Genomic DNA, 13,163 nt, shown 5'->3' on the forward strand with positions numbered 1-13,163 from the left:
AATATTAAAAATATCATATGTTAAACCTTTAAAACACTCCTGTAAAATTTAGTAAGTTTTGAGATTATACAGTTTTAATGCGAGAAGACGATATGTACACCCAAACATGTGTTCAGGAACGCCTACGAACATAAAACCTACCTCTAGCCTGCACGCTTGAACAACAAACCCGCCGACTAGGCGACTGTTCCAGATTAAAAGAATCTACTAAAATAGCTAATACATTAATGCTAATAATTATCGATTAATCATTGGTAATATATATTATTAATAATAATATTAGTAGTAGCTTAATATTAGTAGCTGTCAAAACAACTTGTTGCTGATCTAGGTTTTTAAGGCCTGGAATGGAATCCACGCGTTACTAGTGGTAAATAATGTGGTTTTGGGCTAGTAGCTATCGTGGTGTACTGTACCACTTCATACCAGAGCCGTTAGTCTGTCCGCCAACGTAGAGGAATGAAAGTTTCGGCTAAAGTAATAAATCTTCCATATCTTGATGTGAGATAAAAAGGATAATTTAAATAAAACACTAATATTCTACGCATATATTTATTACATTAAAACACGCGTAATACAATTAGTAAACCAATTAACTTCAGAACCGTAGAGACAAATGTTTCTTAATCGATTGAGAAAAGGCGTAAAGACAAACAGACTTACTTCTTAAAAATTAATAAGTATTGTTTCGCTCAATGTGTTGATTTGCTTTGTGCCGATGTGTGTTAAAGCTTCTACAAATTATTAACGGTGATTAAGAATTCGAATAAGTGGTTCGAAACACCAAAAAACTAACAAAAAACGAATAAAATTAGATATTAATGTTCTTAGCAACAACAAATACCTACCTGAGTTCGAAACAAAAATACTTTTCCTTTTGTTTCGAAATATTCGACGAGGTATGTACGATTAAATAATAAATAAAAATGAGTAAATTAGGATCGTCCACCATCAAAATTCGTGTGGTTGCTAACAATTCAACACAAAGTGCGTTCTAAGATTTAGGGGCGGCTTATGGAAACTTCCAGATTTTAAGATAATTTTTTTCCGAATTTTAACCTTTGTGAGAGTCGATAGTGGTGATATTTTCATGTTATTTTTTTTTTGTGAACATATTCGCCGCATATATACAACATACCGGATTACATAAAAGGTCAATTTGAAGTCTCAATTGGTTTGAAATAACAACTGTTCCACTTTTTACTGGTGGTAGGACCTCTTGTGAGTCCGCACGGGTAGGTACCACCGCCCCGCCTATTTCTGCCGTGAAGCAGTAATGCGTTTCGGTTTGAAGGGTGGGGCAGCCGTTGTGACTATACTGAGACCTTAGAACTATATCTCAAGATGTGTGGCGCATTTACGTTGTAGATGTCTATGGGCTCCAGTAATTACTTAACACCAGGTGGGCTGTGAGCTCGTCCACACATCAAAGCAATAAAAAAAAAAAAAAAAACTTATGAAATGCGTTTGATTTCAAGAGGCTTGACCGCTACTGGTTTGCTGAAGACGTCTTATAGATATCTATGATGATCGTTATAAATGTGGTTACAATTGATATGTAAATTTCATTGCAAAATACGATTTTTATTAATTCAGACCGAACATTTACATGTGCTGTGCGTTGGATGGTTCGAATTTTTCAATTTTTTTTAACTGTTATATCGTTGTTTAAGTAATGTTGTGCCAGTTTTTTAAATAAATATTTTTTCGACAAATATAGAAAATCTGAATATTACGAATTTTTTCTACACACCCAAGCGCTGTTATAATTAAGCAACTATTTGAAGACCTAGTATCATCTCATTATGATCTCATCAATACCGTTGAGAATCATCAGTGATCATCACAATTCAGCATAGTTCTATGAATTTAGAATCCGTGTCGTTATTTTTATATTTAAGATTCTTAATGTGGCATAATTTTATCATAATAAGTGGCTAGTGCCATCGGTATGATGGCATGGCTTTAGTCGTAGCTTCAAACTAACTGAATAGCAAGATTCCAGACTGATTTATTAAGATTCACATAAGCTATTAATCTACTAAATTATAACCCAATTGAATATAAGATTGACCAGTAAATGGAATTATTCATGTTGTGTCAAAAGTAATTTATTTTGTTACTATTATTGAAATTTGAATCTATGAACATCTTTTAATAGACAATTGCGAAGTCTTCTTAAAAGGGCATTCCGGTAAGTGCCAGAACCATAGAAATTCAAATACTGAAACCATTACATAGAGAGATCATTGCACAACAGTTGTTAATCCAAAGTACAGTAAACAAGTCTCATTCCGAGTAATAGGCATGCACCATATGTATTGCCAAGGAATAACTCTAATAGTACATAAATATGTAAGTAAGATGGTTATCTATGGCCAATTTTATATGAAGCTAAAATATTATAATTTTATTTCTATCGATTACATTCAAATCGAGCTTGGATATCCCAATTCTATAGGTAAGTTTGTAACATAAATATAACATTTAGTAAATATCTATCAGAATTCACACGACAAGATTGAAAAATATTACACATTACACATGGTTACATAAAAACGTAATCTTTCATAATAAACTAGTAAAATATTTGTAATAATGAAAATAACAATAGAAATATCATAATAAAATTTTGAAACACAAAGTAATATAATTACAATTGAGTAACCTATAAATTCGAACGAAATTAAAAGTACCTAAATTTAATTATATATTTTAAATCGAAAAATAATAATAATTCGGATTTTGAACAAGTGAGAATCGTAACTTGTGTACCTAATGATTTTTAATAGACTAAATCTAAAAACGCAATACTAATTAACTATAAAGTTTCTTCTAATTTTATAGGTATATATTGTGTAAAACTAAGCAAATATAGTAAATGCGTGTTACGCTAAACACTATTAAATGCAGACAAGACTATCAAAATACACATTACGCTATTTGTCTCGCCCAACCACAGTTACAAACTACACGAGCAAGATATCCTGTTTTGTTCAGTGGTTTGTCAAACCTAATGTCACAATTTCTCGAGCGGTACAAACCTGAACTGTAAAATACTTATGCTAAATTAGGATATCCTCGTCTAATAACACTTGAAATTATATTTTTGTTAAATCATTTATTTTTATATCGTCAGTACTACATGATCTAGTAACTAAAAAAATCAAAAGCTTATAAATGCTTCTCTTAAGAAAAGCTAAGAAATAACTAAGTGTCAGAGTTAATCTATACGTAAACAATTACTGAACTAAAAAAATGCAACCAATGTTGCATTAATAATATAATTTCAACACTATTGAAAAAACAATACAATAATGAACTAACAGAAAATAACATATCAAGTTCAAAAAGATCAAATTACTTTTATATCATAGCTTCAAAATTTTAAGATTATGAATGAATAAACTTAAAAAACTTAAGGAAAACTATAGCGACTACTTGTAAAAAATATTTGTAAAATAAATGAGACAAATCAAAGATGTCTTAGAAGAAAGTGTAAACTTTTATTGTTACCCTTCCTATAATGTATTTAAAGTGATTATTTTAGGTAAACTTTACACATTTCGATAAATATCGATGTACTATTTTATAATACAATTTTAAAATCTCACTTTTCTTAAGAGCTCTAGTGATAGGTTCTTTTTGTGTGAGATACATTACTTCAAGAGACATATTACGAAGATAATTTTATAACTTTTAGAGTATTTTATCACAGCTAAAGATAGAAAATTTCGATTAAAATCCAAAGTCCGAATTAGCATTCACTCGCCTATTAGTATACACGCATGACATTGTAAAGAAAAGTAAGTCTTCATTAAGGACTCGCATAGTTTACTAAAGCTAAAGTTTACAGAATAGATTTTTATTGCACTAACTCTAATCACAATTGATTTATCACACAACGTTGCATGCGCATTCAAGATGGCGGTGCTCTCCAAGACAACTAAATCGACTCCTACTAAAACTATTATATAAATGCATAAGACAAACAATATTACTCGATTATATTACAAGAAGTCAAAGTTTCAAATTGTAGATTGTATGTAAGTTAAGAACTTTCATAACTTATCGGTTAACATATTTAATATTATTTTATTTTAGCAGTATCTTTCTAAAATGTGGAAAATTTTATTGATAATTACATAAAAGTCAAGCAACATATCTTCTGTCTAACATGAATACAGATATATTATACAATGCTAAAATTAATTCTAGTTCATTATCATTTTATTGAATATTAAAAATTTCAACGTACCTACTCCTTCAAATCAACTATTAAGGTTTTCTATCAGAGGATACAAACCAATATTTTGTTTTTGTAATTTAATTTGTTATTACTGATGGGCGATGACAATGTATTAGTAGTAATGTTATTATTATTGATTTTATTGATTATTGATTGGCTTGATTAAGCTTATAGCCCGGGCAAATGGAACAGGATTGGATTAGTATTATTGCTCTTATAGGAATTTACTACTTACTAAGTATTCGTAGTTGCAATAAATTTTGCTCATTCATAAAATTAATTGTTTTTTTAAGCCTTACTTTAAGCTATTTAAAATCTTAGTCTAGATATCATTTTATACGAAGGAATAATCTATTTTTTTATTTATTCTACAAGTTTTTTACTGTAATTTTTAAAACAACTGAGCTCCATTGTGTCGAATCGTGGATAAATGGCTTTAAATAAAAACACGGCTTGTACTTGTCCTTATGAATACTATCACTACGTTATGTAACATCATTAATATATTGATTTAAACAAAAACACATTTTTTTTACACTATAGTAGATATATTTATGTATAATTAAAAAGATAAATTTTGCAAACGCCACTTCATTCGTAAAAACTTTGTATGGAACAGTAACGTTACGATGGTCGATCGCATCCTTTCTCTCATTTTGACCAACAAGCTAAGCCTGGGAGTCGTAGAGAATTTCATATATCTGGGCTTCATCGTAGTTAGCAACGGATCCTGTGAGAAGGACATCAGAAAACGGAGTGCTATGGCAAAGAGTTTTATCTCAGTGGTCTAAATGGACCGTGTATGGGCGGATAGAAACATTTTGAAGAATACCGAGAAGCATGTCATTACCTCCCTCGTCTTTTTCATTTTACGATGCAGTGACTTAGTCCCTCAAGAAAGCAGACCGCCAACGAATCGTCGCGTTTTAGATGTGGTGTTGAAGGAAAATGCTTGGGATTCATTGGATAGAGTACCGAACCAACGAAACCACTCTTACCGAGCTCAAGATTAAGATGCGGCTTCAACGCTTTGGAAACATATTCAGAGAGAGAGGTAACAATTTAGGAAAGCTGTCGGTATCAGGCAAGGTACGCAGAAGAAAGCCCAGAGGCAGAAGTCCAAGGTCATTCCGATAGAGGCACCCGTCACGTGCGGACGTGCTCATCGTCCACTCGATCGCCCGGTCTTTGTTCGCCCGGCTTTTGTTAGCCCGGCCATTGTTCGCGAGGCCTGTGTTCGTGATACATCTGCCGACCAAGTGTGTTTCCTGGAAGCTTTTATTTGTTTTGTTTTAGTTATTTTTGTGTTCGTGGAACATTTGCCGACAAAGTGGTTTCCTGCAAGTATTTATTTGTTTTGTTTCTTTTTGTAATTTCTGTTTTGTTGTGCTTTTTCTTTGTCCTGTAGTAATCGCGCCGCATTGCCACCTGTGTTCAATAGAACCGCTCAGGTCCGAGAAGTTGGGGCCTCGCCGCAAGGCGAGTGTTTTCAAGACCCGGGGCCGCCCCACCTGGGTACTCAGCGATCATGGACGCTGTATTCGCGGAATTCCTCCGACTTCGCCACCCGCAGCTCGCCTCAGAGTTTCTGGCCTTCAAGGCCAATCACACTGCGAGCCCTCTCGAGGACTCCGCCGCGCTCGCTGCTCCTGCGTCGCCTGTACCTGCGTGCAGAGCTTCTGCATTGAGCACCGCAGCCTCTGTCGTGCCTGCCGCTCCCGTGTCGCCTATACTGGCGAGAAAAGCTTCTGCGTCGTCCGCCGTGACCATCGTTTCAGCTGAGCGATCATCCGCGGCCTCCGTCGCGCCCTCTAAAACACCTACACTTGCTCGTAGGTCGCCTGCACCCGCCTCCTCGTGCTCCGACTCTGACTCGGACATGGAGGTCGACCTCGCCCCCGCCTCATCGACGGATGGATTCACCCTGGTACAGAAGGGTAAGAAGCGTGCCGCGGAGTCTCGAGCTCCCGCGGCCGCTAAAATTAGCAAAGCCGTGAACGCGTCGCGCCCCCGCCCTCAGACTCCCGTTGCGCCCCCAGCCCGTGCCACTCCGTCGCCGCGTCCGGTGGCACAAAATAAAACCCAGACCCCTCCCCCGGTTATCCTTCAGGAGAAGGCAGCTTGGGATCGAGTTTGCCTGGCCCTTAAGGCCAAAAATATAAATTTCACGAATGCCCGTAACCTCGCGAACGGCATTCAAATTAAGGTTCAAACACCCGACGACCATAGGGCCCTCTCTTCTTACCTCCGTAAGGAACGTATAAGTTTCCATACTTATACGCTCCAGGAGGAGCGCGAACTCCGCGTTGTAATACGCGGAATCCCTAAAGAGTTAGATGTAGAGCTCGTCAAGGCCGATCTGTTAGAACAGGGCTTTCCAGTGAATTCTGTGCACCGTATGCACACCGGTCGCGGTAGGGAGCCATATAATATGGTTCTAGTCACCCTCCAGCCTACCCCCGAGGGTAAGAAAATCTTCAACACACAGACCGTCTGTAGGCTCTCCGGTATCGCCATCGAAGCCCCCCATAAAAAAGGCACTCCTAGCCAGTGCCATAACTGTCAATTGTACGGGCACTCTTCCCGTAACTGTCACGCGCGCCCCCGATGTGTTAAGTGTTTGGGCGATCACGCCACGGCCCTCTGCGCTCGCGACCAAAAAACCGCGACGGAACCGCCTAGCTGCGTCCTGTGTCGAACACAGGGTCACCCCGCGAATTACCGTGGTTGCCCCCGAGCCCCTAAAATAAATCGCCGCGTCGCCCGCCAAAACCGCCTCCGAGCTTCCGGCCCAGACATCAAAGCCTCGGCACCCTCTGCGTCGCAGGCTAAGCCAGCGTTCGTTCCGGCGGCGGTGCCCAGTGTCTCGGCCTGGGCAAAACCGCTGCCGTACACGAACACGGCTACAACTCCCTCCTCCGCGATTCGTCCCGCCCCCGCGACTCGTCCCTCTCCCGCGACTTGCCCTCCGACCGCGTCCGAAAATCTCGCTTTAGCGATCGACTTCTTTCAGTCGATCAAATTTGAGCGCGTTAACGCTTTGGGCGACGCCATTCGCGCTGCCTCCACTGCACAACACTTTATCGCCGTTGTGCAGGAATACGCCGACGTATACGCGTCATTAAATACGTACGTCCTCCCCTCACTCCGCCGGTAATCAATGGCGTATATAAGTAGAATAAAGCCCCTATCCGTAACGATAGGATTTTTTAACGCTTACGGTCTCGCAAATCAACGTGATCAGGTCTCTAACTTTTTGCGTGACCATCAAATTGATATCTTTTTAGTGCAGGAGACCCTACTTAAGCCCGCGCGCCGTGACCCTAAAATCGCGAACTATAACATGGTCAGGAACGACAGGCTCTCTGCCCGTGGTGGTGGTACCGTCATTTACTATAGAAGAGCCCTGCATTGCGTCCCGCTCGATCCTCCCGCGCTCGCTAATATCGAAGCATCAGTGTGCCGAATCTCACTGACGGGACACGCGCCGATCGTTATCGCGTCCGTTTATCTTCCACCGGATAAGATCGTTCTAAGCAGTGATATCAAGGCGCTGCTTGGTATGGGGAGCTCTGTCATTCTGGCGGGCGACCTAAATTGTAAACACATCAGGTGGAACTCACACACCACAACCCCGAATGGCAGGCGGCTTGACGCGTTAGTCGATGATCTCGCCTTCGATATCGTCGCTCCGCTAACCCCGACTCACTACCCGCTAAATATCGCGCATCGCCCGGATATACTCGACATAGCGTTATTAAAAAACGTAACTCTGCGCTTACACTCGATCGAAGTAGTTTCAGAGTTAGATTCAGACCACCGTCCCGTCGTTATGAAGCTCGGTCGCGCTCCCGATTCCGTTCCCGTCACGAGGACTGTGGTGGATTGGCACACGCTGGGCATCAGCCTGGCTGAATCTGATCCACCATCGCTCCCGTTTAACCCGGACTCTATCCCGTCTCCTCAGGATACCGCTGAAGCCATAGACATCTTAACGTCACACATCACCTCGACATTAGATAGGTCATCGAAACAAGTTGTAGCGGAGGACTTCCTTCACCGCTTCAAATTGTCCGACGATATTAGGGAACTCCTTAGAGCTAAGAACGCCTCGATACGCGCCTACGACAGGTATCCTACCGCGGAAAATCGTATTCGAATGCGTGCCCTACAACGCGACGTAAAGTCTCGCATCGCCGAAGTCCGAGATGCCAGATGGTCTGATTTCTTAGAAGGACTCGCGCCCTCCCAAAGGTCTTACTACCGCTTAGCTCGTACTCTCAAATCGGATACGGTAGTAACTATGCCTCCCCTCGTAGGCCCCTCAGGCCGACTCGCGGCGTTCGATGATGACGAAAAAGCAGAGCTGCTGGCCGATACATTGCAAACCCAGTGCACGCCCAGCACTCAATCCGTGGACCCTGTTCATGTAGAATTAGTAGACAGTGAGGTAGAACGCAGAGCCTCCTTGCCACCATCGGATGCGTTACCACCCGTCACCCCGATAGAAGTTAAAGACTTGATCAAAGACCTACGTCCTCGCAAGGCTCCCGGTTCCGACGGTATATCTAACCGCGTTATTAAACTTCTACCCGTCCAACTCATCGTGATGTTGGCATCTATTTTCAATGCCGCTATGGCGAACTGTATCTTTCCCGCGGTGTGGAAAGAAGCGGACGTTATCGGCATACATAAACCCGGTAAACCAAAAAATCATCCGACGAGCTACCGCCCGATTAGCCTCCTCATGTCTCTAGGCAAACTGTATGAGCGTCTGCTCTACAAACGCCTCAGAGACTTCGTCTCATCCAAGGGCATTCTCATCGATGAACAATTCGGATTCCGTACAAATCACTCATGCGTTCAACAGGTGCACCGCCTCACGGAGCACATTCTTGTGGGGCTTAATCGACCAAAACCGTTATACACGGGAGCTCTCTTCTTCGACGTCGCAAAAGCGTTCGACAAAGTCTGGCACAATGGTTTGATTTTCAAACTATTCAACATGGGCGTGCCGGATAGTCTCGTGCTCATCATACGGGACTTCTTGTCGAACCGCTCTTTTCGATATCGAGTCGAGGGAACCCGCTCCTCCCCACGACCTCTCACAGCTGGAGTCCCGCAAGGCTCTGTCCTCTCACCCCTCCTATTTAGCTTATTCGTCAACGATATTCCCCGGTCGCCGCCGACCCATTTAGCTTTATTCGCCGACGACACGACTGTTTACTATTCTAGTAGAAATAAGTCCCTAATCGCGAAGAAGCTTCAGAGCGCAGCCCTAGCCCTAGGACAGTGGTTCCGAAAATGGCGCATAGACATCAACCCAGCGAAAAGTACTGCGGTGCTATTTCAGAGGGGAAGCTCCACACGGATTTCCTCCCGGATTAGGAGGAGGAATCTCACACCCCCGATTACTCTCTTTAGACAACCCATACCCTGGGCCAGGAAGGTCAAGTACCTGGGCGTTACCCTGGATGCATCGATGACATTCCGCCCGCATATAAAATCAGTCCGTGACCGTGCCGCGTTTATTCTCGGTAGACTCTACCCCATGATCTGTAAGCGGAGTAAAATGTCCCTTCGGAACAAGGTGACACTTTACAAAACTTGCATAAGGCCCGTCATGACTTACGCGAGTGTGGTGTTCGCTCACGCGGCCCGCACACACATAGACACCCTCCAATCCCTACAATCCCGCTTTTGCAGGTTAGCTGTCGGGGCTCCGTGGTTCGTGAGGAACGTTGACCTACACGACGACCTGAGCCTCGAATCAATTCGGAAATACATGAAGTCAGCGTCGGAACGATACTTCGATAAGGCTATGCGTCATGATAATCGCCTTATCGTTGCCGCCGCTGACTACTCCCCGAATCCTGATCATGCAGGAGCCAGTCACCGTCGACGCCCTAGACACGTCCTTACGGATCCATCAGATCCAATAACCTTTGCATTAGATGCCTTCAGCTCTAATACTAGGGGCAGGTTTCCCCTAGCAAATCCCACCCCTCTTGGCTGAGCCTTTGCTCGCCCACCTGTCCTGGTGAAACTGGAAAGGTCTTCGGGCCACCAGTAAACTTTCAATCATAAAAAAAAAAAAAAAAAAAAAAAGTCCAAGGCGTTGTTCGGACCAAATACGCTCTACGCCTCAGCGCCTCAGTCTGCGATGTCATACACGCAGCCCAGGATAGGCAGGGCTGGCGCAGGGTAGTCTAGGAAAAAGCTGTTAAGAGAGGCAACGACCCTCAGCATTGAGGATTATCCACGCAAGGAGTAGGGAAACGTTGAGTAATATTAAGTATTTTTGGAAATCGGTCATAGAACTCGTTGAATCTTACAGTAAGTCTAAAATATTAGGTAGATTTGAATGACTTTTATGTGTGTCTTTAAAGCATTGCTTAATTCAAGGTATTACCACTTTAATATATGAGATATAATTTTTAATCATAGATTTCAAATTTATTCGAGTTAGGGAATATCTACGTAAATTTTGATCCATGTTTTAATTTCATAGTAATATATCTGAAGTCTACATATTTATCTATCTAAAAATTAAAATTCAAACATATTGGTGTAATCTAATTCTAAGCTAAGTGATTTGATGCCATATTATGTGTATTTATTGTGTAAAGTATACTATTTTACAGATACTAGTTATATTACAGTAAAATGAACTATCGTAAGATTGCTTCCTATATATTATACTATTCCATAAAGAGATTGCTATAAATTAATGAGAACTTAGGATAAATGCTGGATTTCGTCGTGATTCAAATTCAAATGAGTGACTACTACTATCCGATCCATCTACTAATTAATGTCAGTGCGGTTAAAGAACTGCTATCTAAATTAGAAGTGATACATTAAAGTTGACACGGACACAGAATGCAAAATCTGAAACTTCATCTTCTTTTAAATGGCAAAGAGATGCTAGGATGTTTTGGTGCTTAGAAAGCCGGTCCTGGACCCAGATCCAAAGGTTGATCCGGAGCTGGGCGTGCTGCCATTGCCGGATCTCCAGCAGGGTCCATGGCTGGGATTGGCCCAGCGCCAGCCCCCATAGCAGGGCTACCGTTTGCAGACATACCTGGACCAGCAGCTGCTGCCATAGCTTGACCTCCGACAGCAACTATACCAGGACCACCGAGAGCAGCCATCCCCACTCCGCCAAGAGGGATCATAGATGGCCTCCCAATAGATGCAATACTTGGCAGGCCCCCTCCAAAATTAACAATACCTGGACCACCTAGAGCCGCCATCTCTGGCCTAGGACAAGCCAGTACGCCGGGATTATCAGCGACTGCGATTCTTTGGCCACCAGCATGTGCCATAATCTGGCCTCCAAGAGCTGCGATACGTTGACTACCGATAGCAGCTCGAGCTTGTCCATCTATAGCTGCGTGTCTTTGGTGGTTAGCTGTGTGAGCAATTACATAAGCCGTCCGTCCGTGGGACGGACCAGGTAGTGGTTCGTAAGATGGGCCAGCCACCGGATCATATGATGGTCCAGCTACTGGTTCGTACGATGGACCAGCTATTGGTTCTTCATAGGAAGGTCCAGCAATGGGTTCCGGAGCAAGTCCAAGCGCAGCTTCAGCTACGGCATCAGCTGCTTGTACAGCAGCTTGTTCAGGAGCTTGATCCACTGCTTGTTCAGGTACTGCATCAGCGTTTTCTGCCTGCTGCTCTGCATTTCCGTTGCTTGCAGATACAGTAACTTTAGGAATGTCAAAGATTTCAGCGAACAATTCTGGGACCACAAGCCTGGACCAATTTGTGCGGCACCATTCAAGCAAATTGTTATGACGGAAACCGAGATTCCGGGCTTCGTGTGTAGCATTGATAAGGGCTTCGAGACGAGCCGGAGCTCCACTTCCAGCATTGCTGTTCACCTGTGAGCATTAAAATTTTTGTACTGTAATATTATTCCTGTTTTCGTAGTCCTTAATACCACTTTCCTAAAGTTAGTAAGCTAAAAGTTTTGTTCGGTGTTCACTTACCAAAGACTGCATAGCGTCGACCACAGCTTGATGTAAATCTGTAACTGCTTGCACGTCGGTAAGTCCAGCTCGGGTCGGGGACAGCAACAGGCTGGTTGTAAATATAGCCAATTCCTCTTCGGTTAACCGTAGCTTTGCGAGGTCCCAAAGATAAGTTAAAACTCCGCTCGCGAACGGCGCCTGATTAGATACCGAAACAGATATTCAAAAATAAAAAAAAACCTATATTATTTTTAAAGAAAGTTAGTCATTTTTTTATAAAAATATTTTTATTTCTATATACAGATGGATCCATTTCTGCTAGCGCAGTAATACTTTTTCAAATCCCTTCTTGAAGAATTCACGTGTCCCGTACACTGTACCGTACTGGTGGTAGGATCTCTTCTGAGTCTACGCGGGTAGGTACCATCACCCTGCCTATTTCTGCCGTGAAGCAGTAATGCGTTTCGATTTGAAGGGTGAGGCAGCCGTTGTAACTATACTGAGACCTTAGAACTCTTATCTTAAGGTGGGTGGCGGCATTTACGTTATTGATGTCTATGGGCTCCGGTAACCACTTAACACCAGGTGGGCCGTGAGCTCGTTCACCCATCTAAGCAATAACAAATAAAAAAGCCAACAAACTCTCCAGAGGTATTTTGTACCTACTCTCGGGTATTGAATTTCCTCGCGCTGGCAATCGTTCAGTTCGTGTGGGACCCACTTATCAAATTTTTTTAACTTGTCAAATTTATGAAAATGGTCCAATATTGTTATGTTTTTTGTTTAGACGTAGATTTAAAACTTACATCATAAATAACGGACAGCTGATTTTGCGAGATAGCAGTTCCATCGTCGAAGCAGAGCCATTCGGGGTTGGAAAGTCTAGCGATCCTTGAGAGCCACACCTCGAAAAACCCAAGCTGTTGACAAAAATA

The 13,163-nt window shown here is 42.2% G+C and overlaps 1 protein-coding gene across 7 annotated transcripts in view; it reads right to left on the minus strand.

The window, feature by feature from the left end:
* Window positions 1-538: 538 nt before the first annotated feature.
* LOC114249202 (ecdysone-induced protein 78C) overlaps window positions 539-13,163 on the minus strand; it is a 109,266-nt gene continuing 96,641 nt past the window's right edge. For all 7 annotated transcript variants that reach the window (XM_089731854.1, XM_089731863.1, XM_089731860.1 and 4 more), the window contains 3 exons: window positions 13,035-13,148; window positions 12,247-12,426; window positions 539-12,138 (listed from right to left, as the gene is read on the minus strand). In XM_089731854.1, the coding sequence (XP_089587980.1) occupies window positions 11,194-12,138; window positions 12,247-12,426; window positions 13,035-13,148 (1,239 nt within the window). In that variant the 3' untranslated portion in view covers window positions 539-11,193. The remainder of the gene's footprint in view (window positions 12,139-12,246; window positions 12,427-13,034; window positions 13,149-13,163) is intronic.

This window comes from Bombyx mandarina, chromosome 01 (assembly GCF_030267445.1).
Source record: "Bombyx mandarina strain Sakado chromosome 01, ASM3026744v2".
NCBI classification, from domain to species: Eukaryota; Metazoa; Arthropoda; class Insecta; order Lepidoptera; family Bombycidae; genus Bombyx; species Bombyx mandarina.